General features: G+C 44.1%; 1 protein-coding gene across 3 annotated transcripts in view; it reads left to right on the top strand.

The window, feature by feature from the left end:
- The window catches only part of LOC119655320 (calpain-11-like), a 142,810-nt gene that overhangs the window by 95,831 nt on the left and 29,839 nt on the right, over positions 1-17,140 (top strand). For 2 of the 3 annotated variants that reach the window (XM_038061158.1, XM_038061156.1), the window contains exons 3-5: positions 8,408-8,474; positions 8,608-8,791; positions 9,454-9,656. In XM_038061158.1, the coding sequence (XP_037917086.1) occupies positions 8,408-8,474; positions 8,608-8,791; positions 9,454-9,656 (454 nt within the window). The remainder of the gene's footprint in view (positions 1-8,407; positions 8,475-8,607; positions 8,792-9,453; positions 9,657-17,140) is intronic. The other variant, XM_038061159.1, reaches the window with a different exon arrangement.

Genomic DNA, 17,140 nt, shown 5'->3' with positions numbered 1-17,140 from the left:
AAACACCCAAGGACTTAACTGTCAGCGCAACTGAAGTCTAGGAGGCAATAAAACGAATGAAATCGGGGAACAGGACTTGCCGACATCCCATCTGAGCTCTGGAAAGCGAAGAGCTGGGACCCAACACTGTGGCTCAGTGAATTCTTTAATCGGGTTATTTAGGAAGGAAGAAGACCATCCGACTGGCAAGAAAGTACCACTGTTCCAACATGGAAAAAGAAAGGTAGTCCAGCAGGATGTTCAATTACCGTCCGATCCCTTTTTCGAAAATTACTTTTTCTTTGCTTTTAATTTTCATCAAACACATCTACCGAATAGATAAAATAAAGGACTTTCTTGCAAAACTTGTTCTTTTTTATTACCTCAAAGAACGTACCTTTCATGCTATGATTTCTGCAAATTGGAAAAAATAAAAGGTGGGCAGTTAGTTATGCCTACGAGTGTGTATATCAATCCACAAATCTATGCGGACGAACCGTGACCAACAGCAGTTCATGATCGTTGATAATGAGAGATAGTCGACGACACCCTTGCCTTTCCTTTGCTGTCTGTCCTCTGTCCTTTGTTCTCTTTCATCTGTCCTCTGCCCCCTATCCTCCTCCCTCGGTTTTTTTCCCTCTTGTCATCTGTCTACTGTCTGTCATGCATCATATACACTTTCACATATAACTTCCAAACGGAGTCATTCAGCCACCACTGTTAACAGCACCTGATTTCACAAACCCCAACTAGTGACTCCCACTAAGTAACTCTTTATATCTATCTCAAATTTAAGTCCCACAAAACAACAAATATCGACTGATAGCGTCGACCACACGGCTCACCACTGAAGCAATTCGTGACAATACCCAACAAAAACGTTCTATTACTTCATCTTACTATCTCGAAACACCCTCCTTCCTTGATATCGAAAATGGAAACGCACCCTCCAATGCCTACTAACAAATATTTATATTTCAATACAAATTTACTGAAAACCACGATGTCGACAACTCATTGTCTGACTAATATTGAACTTAATTCAAAACGTACATGAAGAATTCCTCGGCTCCACAAGGCTCTCATCCATAATTTCAAACTACCCCAAGGCACCTTTTTGAAAACTACACATCCAAAACAGAAACGCTCTGAGGTCTAGAAAACAGAATACTTGGGTATCCTAAAAACAGTTTTTGTACCAGTGTCCAATCTGTCAATAATTTCAGCAGGGCCAGTCGGAAAAAAAAATTTTGATTGCTCATTTCACGATTTCCTGACATGTAGTGCAAACACACCTCCTCGCAAGGTCCAGTATAATAGCTATATTATCGGCCAGATTATGAGAGACGCTTCTTTATATCTTCGTTCTTCTGCATTAACTTGCGTAGATCCAAAACCGTACTAACCAGAAAGTAGACAAGCTGCCTCGGTATATTGGGTATACTCCCACGCCTTTCGTTAAGGAACGCTGTAGCCTATCAGACAGCGAATACACCGGTTTCAGGTAGATGTTGAAATCCTGGTATGGACCTTGAATATGCCCCCCCATCAATTCAAGGATATCACAGCCAACTAATGGGACCCTGAATTACTTGCAAAGAGCCTCACGAAAAGAATCTCAACACACAGTACATCGGGATGCCCCCCCCACATTCAGCGTGGAATTATCAATCCGACAGGATCCTTCCTCGTAGGCGCGTATCACCACCAATCATAGTGGTACGCCGCAACAATCAAAAGGATGAAACAAGGCAAATGGCCAATAATCAAAATCAGCAAGCATTTTTAAAAATGAAACGGAGGACTTTCTCTCTTTCCTCATCCCTAACTCCCGCGAACTCAAACTAATTACAGACATCGTTCAATTTTAGAGCTTGAGGATTCCAAGGAACGGTGGGAATCTCAAAGGCCGCGCCTCATGAATGCTCTCTGAGTAAAGAGACGCCTCGATTGACGATATGGTCTATCATGGACCTTCTCTTTCGATCGCGGCACTCCAGTCTCGAGTTTTACGGCTCAATCCGCGCAGTCAAGCCGTTATTTTTTTTTCATTTCTGGTTTTAACTGACATTTTTCTTCTGCTGAGTTCGTTCAATATTGCCTTGTTTGTATTGTTTTGCAGATTCCTATGTAATAAGGAACCGAAGTGTGCAAATTGTCCCCCTCCCGAATGTGGCTACCAAAAGAGCGTCCAAGCGCGTGTCGACAGCATACCTTCCTCTCCAGTGTTGCCAACTTTTTAAATTTTAGGAGTAACTCTGCTCTCCTCGTCGACTTCAACCAACTAGGATTCTCTTTTGGCCATCGCCGCAATCTTATTAGTCACAACAAAGTATCAGCAACACCCCAAACACTTAATTATAGACAGTCTCAAAATTAAGACTAGCAAGATAATCCAGTTCACTCATCATCATCGCTGAGAACAGTGATTACCGGGAAACAAACTGACCCACGCCGTTCCTTTCTTATCTTCCCAACTCATTAGCACTCATTTAGCATAAAACAACGATTTAATGTTACGGTCAATTTTTTTTCCATGGCAACAACCTAAGGATAGCTTTTCAGATGTTTATAAGGTTCCTAATTTTAATGTTTAATAATTTGTTTTTATTTGTCACCTGCCTGGTCGCCCGGGTTAATGAGACGATTCCTTATCTTCAAGGTATTTGCTGGACAACTTGAGAGTGCTTCCCGTTTCATACCATTTACCTGGGTTGTCAATGGTAGGTTGGTATAAGTGGTCACTCCGAGAAGCGCAACTATCACTATGGTACGTCGATACAATGCCACAGACACTTAAACCCGCAACTGTTGCGGGAAGAACAAAGACAGCTGAATCTAGTCAACTCATACCTATAGAGCCAGCCGTGGCATTAAAAGGATAGAAGCTTGCTTACCCTACAATGAGGGCTCTTTAAGGTCGTCAAAGAATTGCCTGCCTGATGTCCGTAGCCTGATTCTAGCTAGGGGTTACTCTCTCCCCGCCGCAACTTCGCCAATGCGAATTGTAGGAAATGCCACGTCTGCCGATACGATGCCCTACAAGACATTGGCACTGTATGCCACTGTAATCCTGCGCGCGTTTCCGGACCCATTGAAGGACAGTTAAGAAGAGAACTCTGGCCAGTTCATCAATCCGTTCATTCTCCTTTCTGTTATATGATCGGGAATCAAGCATATGGTGATTTTGAGCGTATCTCCCAAATTGTTTAGGAAACGAAATTCAAGTGTCCTTACATTGGTGGGGAATGACGTCAGCACCGTTTCTGTTGGATTGGTGCCGAGTCCGCAGCTTTCAGCCCACAGGCATACTTTTGCCCACGAATTATCCGCTAGTGGAATTACCATCCGCCAGCGCCACTTTACCATCTGGTCACATAGTTGCAAGGCTTCACAGTGATGCTCTGTCAATCAGTCATTGCTGTTTTGCTGCCTGCTGAGATTGATTGGCACCTAAGCTCTTGTAACGACAAAGACATATCAAGCCACTTGGTGTGGAGTTGCCATCAGATGCTGCAGAAACTTGGCCGACTGAACGAAACATTCCTGATGTGGGTGCCACTGCACTCAAACATCGCTGGTAATGAGGAAGCTGACAGACTGGCTTGCCTAGGTTCTGCATCCACAATTTTGGGACGAGAACTAACTTTCAGTATCCGGGGCTCTACTGTCAAGTCTACTCTGAAAGCGGAAATGGCGAGGATTCATGCGGCCGAATGCAGAAATTTTAAATTCTGCCGGCAGGCGAAAATCTTTGTGAAGGAACCCGAGGCCGCTAAAGTGGCATTTTTGTTGTTCCTTACGAAGTGGGACATGAAAACCATAGTAGGGCTTTTAACGTGACACTGCCCCGAAACTACACACATGGAAAAAAATCGGAGTGGTGGTTTCGGCCATATGCAGCCAAAGCGAGGCGGAAAAAGAGATGGACCTTACCTCTTATGTAGCTACCTGGCCTCCTCAGACCTCAGACCATCTCCGGGTACAGTACAATGGGCCTAGCAAAGGTCTGAGTGCTTGGAGCTGCGGCTCCCCCCACTAAACCAAACTAACTGAGCTCTTGTAAACTATGCTGCTTTTGCGCTCCTGTTGGCAAATGAACGTGGTTGCGTTAAAGGTGAACGCTGTTTTCCTTGCACTTGTCATTATATTCCTTAACAATGGCATAGTATTTTATAAAAGTAAGTTTAGAGCAAAAAATGTCCAGATAACAAGTTTCGAGTGACCAACAAGGTCCTTTTCATCCCGCTCGTCAACAGTACCAGCCCCCCTATTCGTCCCACACTTCTTCAGAACAAGGTTGGACCTCAACGGCTGCCGTTTCTTACCGATTCTCACTTGCCGTCGCCCCGCGATGTAAATGGTTTCAAAGCGGAGTACAATGGTTGATACTCACTATGTCCAGTTCGATAACAGTAATATCCAGGCTCAAAATTGCTAATTCGTCTACCGCCTAGCTCGCGGAGATCCTTGTTGTCGATTCCAGTAGATGGGCTTAAGAATTCGACTGGCAGCCGCGGTATAGCCTTCTTCGGCCAATATCTCTTGCCGGAATCACAGGAGCTTATCGTCCCATGCTATGTCTCGTATCACCAGCGGTGCTTCATCCATCACCATCTACTCTTGAAAATTTGAGAATATACTTTGGTTCCAAGTATAGGAGAAACAGACCGTGCAATTCATTGGCTTCAAAATCATAAGTCGCCAGGAGCCGATGGAATTACAGCCGAATTAGTTAAATATGGAGGCGATCAGTTACACCAAGTGGTTCATCAACTTATGCTCAAGGTATGGGACAGCGAATCAATGCCTGACGATTGGCAACGAGGCATTATCTGTCTCATACATAAAAAGGGAGATATCACACAGTGCAGGAATTATAAAGGTATCACGTTGCTGAGTACCATCTATAAGATATTCTCCTCTATCTTACTAGGCCGGATAGCCCCATACGCCCAGAACATCATTGGCCCATACCAAAGAGGCTTCACTCCAGGCAAATCAGCAACAGATCAGATTTTCTCTGTGCGGCAAGCGATGGAAAAACTGTTGGAATATGGACACCAGTTACACCATCTATTCATCGTATTTAAAGCCGCCTATGATAGCATAGCCAAGGTAAAACTGTACATAGCCTTGAGAGAATTCGGTATCCCGACGAAATTGATAAGACTGACTAGGCTGACCATGACCAATATGTGAGGCCAGATAAAAGCAGCAGGATCACTCTCAAGACCATTCGACATCAATAACGGCAAGGGAATGCCTTATCATGCGTCCTCTTTAACCTGGCTCTCGAGAAAGTGATCCGTGATGCTGAGGTAAATGCAAGAGGTACAATCCTCTTCAAGTCTACCCAACTACTGGCCTATGCTGACGATATCGACATCATGGGAAGAACCACCCGAGACGTACAAACTGCCTTCATCCAGATCAAGCAGGCGGCGATTGTGGCGAGATCTGGGGCTGCACATCAATGAAGGTAAGACAAAGTATATGGTGGCAACGTCAGCACCGACGACGAACCAACCAACAACATCAAGCCGCACTGGTGAAACAGGAAGAATAAGGATAGGAGAATACAACTTTGGCACCGTTGATAATTTCTTCTATCTAGGGTCGAAACCGATAACAGCTACGATGATGAAATCCGCGTCTCACCATAGGGTTAAAGCTCTTACTGTACAAGACGATGATCCTGCCAGTCCTCATGTATTCCTCGGAGACTTGGATTCTTAGCAAGAAAAATTGCGAACTCTTGGCTGCGTTTGAGAGAAGAATCCTCCGAAGAATTCTTGGCCCCCTACGTGAGGATGGATAATTCCGTAGCATACATGAGCGAAATCTATGTCCGGATAGCTGAGTGGTTAGAGCGCAGGGCTGTCGTACGCAAGGTCGCGGTTCAAATCTCGCTGGTGGCAGTGGGATTTGTATCGTGATTTGACGTCGGACACCAGTCGACTCAGCTGTGAATGAGTACCTGAGTCAAATCAGGGTAATAATCTCGGTCGAGCGCAATGCTGACCACATTGCCTCCTAGTGTACCGTTACGGTCTTGAATGAAGTGCTCTAACACACTTCAAGGCCCTGATCCAACATGGATTGTTGCGCCAATGATTATTATTATTATTATGAGCTATACCATGACCGTCCGGTTGTGGATAAAATCCGGCTCAATAGGTTACGGTGGGCGGGTCACTTAATCCGTATGGTTGAGGATGATCCCACCCCGAAAGTCAATAAGGGCAATATATATGGTAGAAAAAGAGAACGAGGCAGACCCTGCCTGAGATGGAGCGATGGCGTAGGTCAGGACGCCAGACAGCTTTTATGGATATCGAATTGGTGGACCTCGGCGCAAAACCGGGATTTCTAGAGTTTTTTATTAAGGCAGGCCTAGACCGGATACCGGTTATTGCGCCGTTGATGATGATGCTGATACTTTGGTTCCACAAGTGATCCGGGAAAAACGTTTACCCTAAAGAGGCACTAAAATAAGGGTCTTAATTGAAACCAAAGATGCTCAACAAATTTACAGCCTGCATACTTCCCTTCCCCTTACTCAAGTTGCCCTCAGCTTAGCATTCTATTAACGCCTTTAACGGCCCCAGAGCTGCTGCTTTTGTTTATCTCCCACTAGATCCGCTTGCCCCAAAAGCACATGTAACAGACAAACCTATCGGCAGTATCAACCTGTGTGTGTGTGTATGGTGGAGGAGAAGCCAAAGCTTCTGATCACTCAGGGCGTGTTGTCCTATTGTACTCGCCTCCCCCGTCTAACGGAATATTCCGAATTCGTTAACGTATCGCAGGATTTCCATTAGTGGATGCGGTGCTACCCGTCGCAATTAGAGAACATCGGCACCAAAAATCTGATGCCTGATGCGTCCATAGGCGGGGCATTCACATAGGAAATGCTCCGTGGATTCCGCTTCCTCATTACAGGAGGGACACGTATCATCTTCGGTAATTCCTATTCTGAACATATGCCCAGCTAGTGAATTATGGCCTGTCAGAATGCCCACAATACACCTGCAAGTCCTCCTGCTTTTCGACAGGATAAACTTTGCGGTACGTATGTTGGATTCTGGCAGGAAAAGTTTGGTGTGTCGAGCAGCATTTAGGCTCTGCCACCTGTCATTATGGGAAACTTGTTCCCAGTTTTTGAAAACAGATTTAGCCAATGCTACTGATACTCCAATTGCTGGCTCCGGTCCCGTTATAGGGGAAATTGACCCCTCTTTCGCTAAAGCGTCCGAGATTTCATTTCCCTCTATGCCACATTGACCAGGTACGCAGAGTAGTTCCACCGTATTGAATCTAGACATAGAGTTCTAACGGTTTCTGCATTCTTGAACGATTTTCGAGGTGATCAAAGGACCGCTCAATGCCCTCAGTGCAGCTTGACTGTCACTGCAGATTGCGATGCGCCTGCCCTTCAACCGCGCGTCAATAACCCAGTTTGCCACCCTTAGGATCGCATAAACTTCGGCTTGCAAAACCGTTGCATATTGTCCCAAAGGAAAAGCCCACTTCTCGTTTTTATTCGAGAGGTAGACTCCGGCTCCAGAACCCTCTTCTGTTTTTGAGCCATCGGTGTAGAAGACTTCCGTATATCCTGCCACGCATTCCTCTGGGTCTTCCCAGTCCTCTCTAATCAACCTACTCCCAGCCCGGACCTACACACTCTTGATCCGTCCAGTGCCGATCATGGAGAGATCATTTGAAGACTTGGCAAATTATGCAACCTTAGCCTGAAGCATAATCGGACCAGACCACGTTGTTAAGGAGGGCGCGACACATTATATTTGTTCTTAATAAACTCGGCCAATTCCAAAAGTTTTCTTTCTGTGAACCCAGATCCGAACGCACTTCTTTATGTTATTTCAAAACTATGATTACTTTCTTCCATTCTTTACTTGATTGAATTCTCGGGTACTAATTTGCGTAAAGTGTTACAAAAATCCGAGTTCGTCAAAACTAATTAACTTTTTGAGGGGGTTAAAAATTTATTAGTTTTTTGATGGTTTTTGTATGAGCGCTTATAATCTAAAATTTTAGCAAAAGATTAGCAAAGGTGAAATCATTACCAACTATCGAATTTAATCAACTTTTCAAATCTGTTGACAAATTTCTTAATAATAACTATATTGGGTGGAACGAAAGATTCAAGCGAGAAACCCGATAATAAACAACTAGAAAAATGGCTAATTTAAAGCCTTAAGGCAAGAACAATTTCTTTACTGTTCTAAGTAATATATTAAGTGCCCATGAATGGTAAAGACATTGTGCAGATTTATCCAATTAACTCCCAATTAGAAAGCATATCCAGACCAACAATTGGACAACGCATCATCGAATTAATAATTACTTATTTATTGCCAGTACCGTTCTCTAACTTCCGCTTTTCTTCTTTCTTTCAATTCAGACGGCGGCACTCCGTCGAAATTGCGCCCGTGGACAGGAACGCAAGAACCCCATTCAACATTATCAAGGTAAGAACAATTACTCGCTTCCTCGTTTCAGAGCATTAGCATCATTACCGTCTCCAAGAGAAATTGGACGACTCTAGTGAAGAAACTGCAATCAAACCGAGTAACTAATTGCATTAAAAAAAGAACCGAACAGTCAAACGTTTTCCAGACACTACTCCACGGATGCCCTGCCCAATGGACTCTATCAAACGAACGGGCGACACCAGGCAAATGGCGTGCTAGTCCGCAATTCAGGAGGCCTCCACGAAGACTTGGACTTCCCAAATAACACCAGGAGTTTGGCGCGAAAGAAGACAATTACGTGGATGAGACCGCATGTGAGTGGTTTGTGGGTGAAAGGTTGGATGAATCAACTGATTTCGATTGCTCTTGGCAAATTTACACAAGAACCCACAGTGGAAGATTGGACTGAACCAGCATTTGGCTGGTATTCTATAAACAAATAGGAACGTTTTATTTGGTACCGAGAGATGACAATCAAATCATTCGCTTCATTCACCCCAATCGGGACGGGAATGTTGTTGCGCAACACTTTTGCCAATTTTATTGGTTTGCTAAATTGTTTGCTGTATCTAACTTACATTAGAAGCCGAGCATTGTATAAGGCTTCGCAACCTTGACGTGAGTGTTTTAAAATTCCATGCTAATTGTTCGACATTCGGCACAGACAGGGCTGCGACTCCACTTTAGAGCCTGACTTTGCTGTTCCCAAGTAGAAGTTGCGAGTACGTTTTTTATTGTATTATTCGTTTTGGTATGTGCAAATATTGGCGGCGATTTTCGAATTTAAATATTGACAATGATATTACCATGAGCTAACTGCATCAGCAAACAATTTTGCTATTCAAATTAAGCGTTTAGCACCGAGTTAGTCTCGGCTAGAATTAAGGTCATTGGGTTAGTGGGAGTAGTGTGGATCTCAAGCTACTTTGCAAAGTCTAATTGTTTTCTAATAATTTCCATTTTGATCTTTTCCCAGGATATGTGCTCGCGCCCACAATTTCGCCTCACCTCCATTGGATCGCCACTAACATCTGGTGAATTACCCGAACCTGTTGGCCCCGGTGATCCAAATCTGCTGGCAGCAATTGGATGTTTGTCACAATTCCCACGCCTGCTTGAACGCGTTGCTCCGCCGGACCAGACTTTTGATGCTGCCAGTGGTTACAATGGAATGTTCAGGTAAGTCAAGATAGTCGGTTGTGAGACTACAGAGTTAAAAACCGCGAAAACGTTCATACATAGAAATTCGAAACGGGTTCGGTGTGCAATTTTCCGTAATATGTATTTCTAATGTTTCTGTGAAAAGTCATAACAAGACATAATATTGCATCAGACATCGAGCCATGAGGTCTCTCCTTATGGCAAGTCTATCTGCATAATATGTGCATGACATGAAGTTGGCTGAATCGCTCACTGAGCTGCGATAACTTACTTGCACTAGTTCACATCGACTTAAAGATCTGAAACGACATCGCATGGAGGGATCATTGCAATTTTGCCACTCAGTTTGAAACCGCGTAATTTATCCGTGCGACAAGATAGGTACAATTGGTAATCCATGAACAATAAAAAAAACAGGCAAAAGACTCGGGTTGCCAAATGATATTTTCAGGAGTTCCATTTTATATCCCAAGTTTATATTGTCTATTTCTTGATTAGAAGTGCGGAATGAATGAATGAATGAATGGAATTGAGAACACGTTAAAGTGTTTCCTGCTTATTGCAAAGGGACGATTAAAAGGTATAGAAATCTGTTTGTTAACAAGCCGCAAATTTCAAAACTATCTGACACTGCAACGTCAACAGCCTTCAGAGGAGGGACTGACCTCACAGCTATGACCTTTGGGCCCAAGAACGGTTTGCAGCACTGTATCTTTGTATGCTAGAAAAGCAAATTCGATATCCGTCTGTTACTGACAACCATCGCGAGGCGTGCTCTTATCTCTCGAATCGTAAGAGACCGTACGACTCGGCTACGCTATGTGTATCCGAAAAAACTCCTGCACCGACTCTATAGACCATTTTCGATCCGTCAGTAAAAAATACGGTGCCATAGACTTTCAACACGCCGCCAGTCTTCCACTCTGCTCAGGTTGGTCACCACCTTCACCCCGCTCCTTTTCAATGTGCGTAAAATTTCGTTCATCACCATCAACCATCACTGAAAAGATGGCGCCACCTTGGGGCCTAAATTTGCTTACAGCTCTGGTCAAGTGGCTACCTTGCGAATTAAACTAGATTACCCTAATTCTTAACGTTGATATTATCTAATAGGTTAGATACCGCTGCAAACTTATACTGATTAAGGTTTCCTTGATGTCGTGGGCGCTGGCACTAACATTTCTGAATGCTCTCTCTATGTTCAGGGAAGGCAACTAGAATATAATGCTTTTATTGACTGCACTTATAACCTCGTAAAGATCGGTTCCTATGGATTTGCCTCTCAGGCAGGCATGCTGAAAGTTGGAAAAGGGCGTTTTTTCCATAATCGTCTTTTATTCAATGTCCACGAAAAAGGTGAGACTGATCGGTCGAAAGTCCTTCGTGGGCCCATGGCTGCGTCTGCCCGCTTTTGGTTTAAAAACAACGCCCGCGCGTCACCAAATGAGTGATACATATCCCAAAAAGATGCAACTCCAGTAAATTCCGACAAGCGACGACACAACTTTCCTTGCTGCTCTTTTAGCATGACTTCACCTACTGCTAGTTTCAAAGGCGTTTGTTGTTATATTTTTCGACAATCAACTGATATCTACCGAGAAACGTTTTGATCCCGCTCGTCGACCGGCCTCCCTATTCTTGCTCAGAATATGTACGACCCTCTGATACACCCTCTTGAGCAAAACTCTAGCAAACTTCCGTTTCTTTGCTGGTTCCCGGCTGCAGCCCGTTTTATCTTTCAGCATAGTGATACAACCAAGGTATTCAGAGTCCACATACCAAAGACCAGGCTTGCCATTGGCCACCCAACCCACGGTTTAGGTTGAACGATCCTCGGACTGTTGCCCCCCAAAATCCGCTACACAATACTGTAATCGAAAACCATTTCAAACAAAAAGGTAAGTCAGTATAAGGATCCGATTGACGCATTTAATAAATCGACCCTTTGGAAGAAGAAATCAAAAAAGATCTGAAGGTTGAGATCACTAACTTTCTTTTTCTGGTGAAGTAAATAAAATTTTTCAACTACTGCAATTTCTGCTTCGCGGTTATCACTTCAAGTATACGCTAAACAACTGCTTGTAACTAATCTTCTGTGTAAGCTTCTTTCGTGCCTTCACTTCGAACTTGCATTTAATTTTAATAAAACTATTAATTCAATTTCTTTTTTAAAAAACTTTTCTTTTATTTCAACAACGTGCCAATACAATACAAACCAATTATTTTTTTAAAATGTCAAGGTGAGCAGGAATGTCCTACTTCACATGATTACTCTGTATGAAATAGTCCCGTTCCTTCTAACTGGCCTCGTGGGTGATCGGGCTATCTTTCAGTGCCCCTGGTGTCGCTACGCTACTGCACTCCACCCTCAGCTGAAACCTAATGGTATTGGCGAGAGAACCCGTCATAAGGCTACTCGGCTCCGATCGTTTGGCAAATGTCAAAAGGAATGTGGCGCTCTCGCCTCCTTTCAGTGACGTCTGCTTCCTGAAATAAGGGTTTCAGCCAATCCAAGGAGATCCTCTTGGGATTGCCAGCGATATCCAGACTGAACGAGTGCTCCCCACGCTTGAGGGCCTTATAGGGGCCCTTGTATGGTGGCTGCAGTAGCTTCCGGAGTGCATCTGTCCTCACCAGAACGTGGGTGAACCGTCGACTGCGTGTGACGAGATGGCAAAAGTAGCTTTCATTTGGGAACGGCTTCTCGAGTAGACGCAATAATCCTTTCCCTCCAAGGCCGTCTCTCCTGTTGAGGACCAGGTCGCCAGAAGTCGAAGGTCCTCTCCGTACACCAAGCCAACAGGGCATGCAGCAAATTCTTCGCGGACGGCTGCACGGAAGCGAAGCAGAACGAAAGGCAGGCCTGCAAACCAGTACGGCTTGTCACGCACCATAATGGCTGTCGTTTGAATTCCAGAAACTGTCATCAATGGAGGGGAAGAGGGAATGCCAAAAAAGTAGCTTCTACCAGAATTTGCTTGGTTGTTTCAAACGCTTAAATGATTCCTGAAGACCACACCTCTCGTGAATCTTCGATCTTAGGGCGAAACAGGAGGGCGTTAAGTAATGCCTGGTGATGAGCGATTTTGGGCAGGAAACGACGTTAGGAGTTTACCATGCCCAAGAACCTTCTAGTGTATCCGGATGGCTCAAGTGGTAAGAGCGCTTAGCTGTCGTAACGGAAGGTCGTGGTTCAAATCTCATTGGTGGCAGTAAGATTTGTAATCGTGACTGGATGTCGGATGCCAGTCGACTCAGCTGTAAATGAGCACTTGAATCAAATCGGGGTAATAATCTCGGGCGAGCGCAATACTGATCACATTGCCTCCTACAGTGTACTCTAGTGTACCGTAATGGTTTTGAATGGAGTGCTCTAACACACTTCAAGGCCCTTATCCAATATGGATTGTTGCGCGAACGATTATTATTAAGAATCTTCTAGGGAATATAACCGTCTTTGCCTCGGAAGGCTCGCGATTGCTTGCACCTTTTTTGGGTCGGGTCAAATGGCCTAGAAATTTCACCTGCTGCTGTAGAAATTTGCGTTCATCAACGTTGAGTATTAGGCCATTTTTAAGGAGAAGATGCGACCAGAAAGTCCAAGTTTCATAGTGCAGAGTGGTTAAATCCCTGGAAGGTTTGCATCGCATTGCACAGACCAGCAGTCATTTGTGTGAATTCGAAAAGTCCAAAAGGGGTGCAAATTGCTGTCTTTGGAATATCTTCGGGGGAAGACCAACAGTTATTGGAAGGTTTGCAGGTACGCTGATTAAGTAGTTGTTCAAACTCTTTCCATGCAACAGCGAGGTTCTGGGGTGGAAGAGGATATGCCACCAATGACGAGGCGGTTGAAATTGCAGAAATATACAAATCTTCCACCATTATATTTACGGTTGCGAAGACCATGTTTCCCCATCACACATCCCAGCAAGGTTCTGTCAGAAGCCACCTTTATATGCTGATCACCCATCACGATCAACAGGGGGCCTCTCCTCAACTGCATGTGATTGTTCGGCGAAAGCATTCTTCTCTACTATATCGGAGATCTCCGTTCGTGGACCGGAATTTTCCAGTCAATAAACCGCGTCGTGCATTAGTCGCCATTAACAATCCGACACTGCAACTGTTTCGCTTTCGAGAGTCCAAAATCAAAAAATCACAATGCTACACGAGGAAGAGGAGCACTCTCCAGAGACCCACTATCTTACTTCGCTTATGCCCAAAATGCTCATTGGAATTCTCGCCAGAGGTGGAGAAAGCGAGCAGTCTGTGAACCGTCGATCCCGTTGAGAAGTGTGCGCGTATTCAAAAACCAATGATAGTCTCTTTTCGATAGTTTAAAGTCTTCATCGTGAGATCAGTCTCTATCCAAAGCATTTCTTACGTTTTGGTAGCATGTGTATTTATGAGATGGGAGAGAGACGAAACGTCTGAGCACTCACCAAAAATCGAATGTCTGATGCGCCCATAGGCGTAGCACTCACATTTAAAATCTTCCGTGAATTCTGCTTCCTCATTACAGGATGGATACGTCTCATCTTGGAGAATCTCTATTCCGAAAATATGTCCAGCTTGTGAACTATAGCCAACCAGTATGCCCACAATACTCCTGCAAGTCTTCCTGCTTTTTGACAGGGTAAACTTTGCATGTTTAGCAGTATTAAAACTCTGCCACCTGCCAGCTTGTTCCCAGCTTTTCCTGGCAACTTTAGCCAATCCTATTAACACGCCAGTTGTTGGTTCCTGTCGGAGCATGGGAGAAATTCAACCTCTTTTTACTAAAGCATACGAGATTTCATTTCCCTCCACACCATAAAGACCAGGTATCCGGAGTAATTCCACCGTATTGAATCTAGAAACAAAGTCCAATCGGTTTATATATTCCTGAACAATTTTTGAAGTGAATTAAGGACTGCCCGGTGCCCGCAGTGCAGTTTGACTATCGCTACAGATTCCGTTGCACCTACCCTTCAACCGTTCCTCAATCACTCAAGTTGCCACCATTAGGATCGCATACACTTCTGCCTGAAATATGGTTCAAGTTGTCCCAAGGAAAAGCGCACTTATCATTTTTAGTAGACTCCTGCTCCAGGACCCTCTGCTGTTGTTGACAAGACGTCAGTATATCGTGATGCACATTCTTCTGGTTCGTCCCAGTTTTCTCTATGTTTCAAGATGTATGGTGATCTGAGAATCAGAAGGCATTGTGAAACTAGATTCATTTCTCCCAATAACTCTGCCAATACTCTGCGCCCCGCACATCCATTGTTCCCCCATAAATCTAATCGAATTAGTCTATAAGCAGCGTTCATTGCAGTGCTCTGAATAAACAAGGGCTGGAAATGCATTTAGAGCTCCGATACCTGCCGTGATTATGGCACCGATAATACCCAGATACACAGCTCTTTGAAATTCACAGCGAGAACTCGTTCAAAAGACAGCAATATATACATATCCACAATAGTACTTGTAGCCTAAGCCCCCATGCCGACGCAAAGGTCCACCTGTATACTTCTGCATGTTTACTCCAAAGAAGCTTCTGCTCAGAATAGGGTTGAAGTGTTTACCCCTCATCTCTGGAAGGGAAAGACCATTTAGTTTCCCTCGTTTTGTAAATAATACTATTGTGGTTTTATTTGGATGTATTAAAAATCCACGCTTGAAGCACCAACTGTTAATGAAATTAACGGCGCGTTATGTATTTGTATTTCACAGCCACGTCATCCCCATTTCCTTAAACGTATATTAGCAGGTTTTAGAGTTCGCATAGTAGTGATTCGATTAACATATTACACAAAAGCACTGAGAACACACACTACTGGCGGCATCATAGAGCTTGTAGGAAAAGACCGGAGGTCAAATGCCCCTTAATCTCCACGGATGCCCCCATTGCGTGTTCGCTTTTTAGAGTTGGGTCCTCTACCTTACAAACCAAAAAGTGGGTTGCAGACTCATCAGACTTTTCACGCTAGTAAGCGTGTTAATTTTCATTTAGTCGGTGCGACCTTAGCGCCTTTTCACGAAGGCAGCGCTCAAACAACCTCTCCAAACATTACAGCCAAAATAATGTTAAGCTGATTTGTCTGAAGTACTTTAGATTTGAATAGTCATCTTTCTCAGGCTTAGGTATGAAGACTACTTTAACCTTCTGCCAAGAGATAGGCACATAGTCCAGAGTAAGACATCAAATATTTCTTATAATTCGCTCTAAGTTCCCTCTACCCTCCTTTAGCACTACTGGAAATATGCCATCTATGTCAGTTGCTTTGTAGTGTTCAAGGAATAGAATAGGTGCTCTAGGCTTTTTATTAGTAACCACCGCTCTCGCAGAGTTCCAATTCGTCCCACTTTCGTATTGAAAGTTTTTTAGAAACCAATTTTTTCCCTCCCTCTCCTGTGATTTGTTCTCCCGGGTGGTATACTTAGAGAACTTCCAACTCTTGAGTCCTTTTTGAGCACCCTGCACGGTCTGGAAGTATCTTCGTCCACTCCTCACAGTATGCTCTAAAATAGCCTCGCTTCGAAAGCCTTTTATATTCACGCCATGAATTCCTGAAGTTTAACCAATGTTCATTCATATTGCTTTTAGAACCACGAGTTTCAGTTCTCAGTTCCACCTTGGTACGTTCTACCGCTTTGGCCTCGGGAAAAAAGGCAAACCTCTTCAAAGCACTCTAAAGGTGCGCAATGCAAAGTTTTCAATCGATCTTCTATCGCCAAAGGAGTCCTCAGTGGCATTTGTTGCCAAGAAGTTCACTGAACTCTGTCTAGTGCGTTTTCCCAAGATTCCTGCTTTGTCTTACAGACTGCTCGTCTGCAATAGTCAAACTAAATTCGTGATACGAGAGTGAGTAGTAGTATTCGCCAGTCTGTAATCAACGCTAACAACTTTAAAATGCAGATTGTCAGGTCAATTACTTCACTTATTCTTACTCCCACGAACATAGACCAGCTGCAGTGATAAAATCAAACAGCTTCTCTCCTCTAGGATTGCATTTGCTACTTCCCCAGTAAATATGCTGATCGTTTGCATTACAACCTATTAAGAGTTTAAGGCCACTTGATTCTACATACACTACCAGATCCCTTAGTTCTTCCATCGCGGAAGAAATACAGAATCGTAGGCTAAGTAAGTAGAGGCAACTATGACGTTTCTCCCCACCGTATTGTAAGTTGACTGCAACTAGGTCCTGAGAACAGAATTGTCTCAACACAGTTGCCCCCGACAATTTGGACATCAGAACGCAGACTCTCGACCTCGAGGATCTCTCACCGAAGAAGATTTTCGTGAAACGAACGCATCGCTCATGTACAAGATATATATAAGCGATAGTCCTGTCTTCCATGGGGGAACATGAATCTGGTAAGGCCTCCATAATTCGTGCCTTGGTCACGACTTGATTTCTCAGAGTCGCGGGTGAATTCGAAGTCTGTGACTCCTTACCATGGATGGAATTCCTAATTTTTATTTTCATGTATTAGGCTCCTCCCCCACAACAAGG

This window comes from Hermetia illucens, chromosome 4 (genome assembly GCF_905115235.1).
Source record: "Hermetia illucens chromosome 4, iHerIll2.2.curated.20191125, whole genome shotgun sequence".
NCBI lineage: Eukaryota > Metazoa > Arthropoda > Insecta > Diptera > Stratiomyidae > Hermetia > Hermetia illucens.
This window is presented reverse-complemented; position numbering and strand designations above follow the sequence as displayed.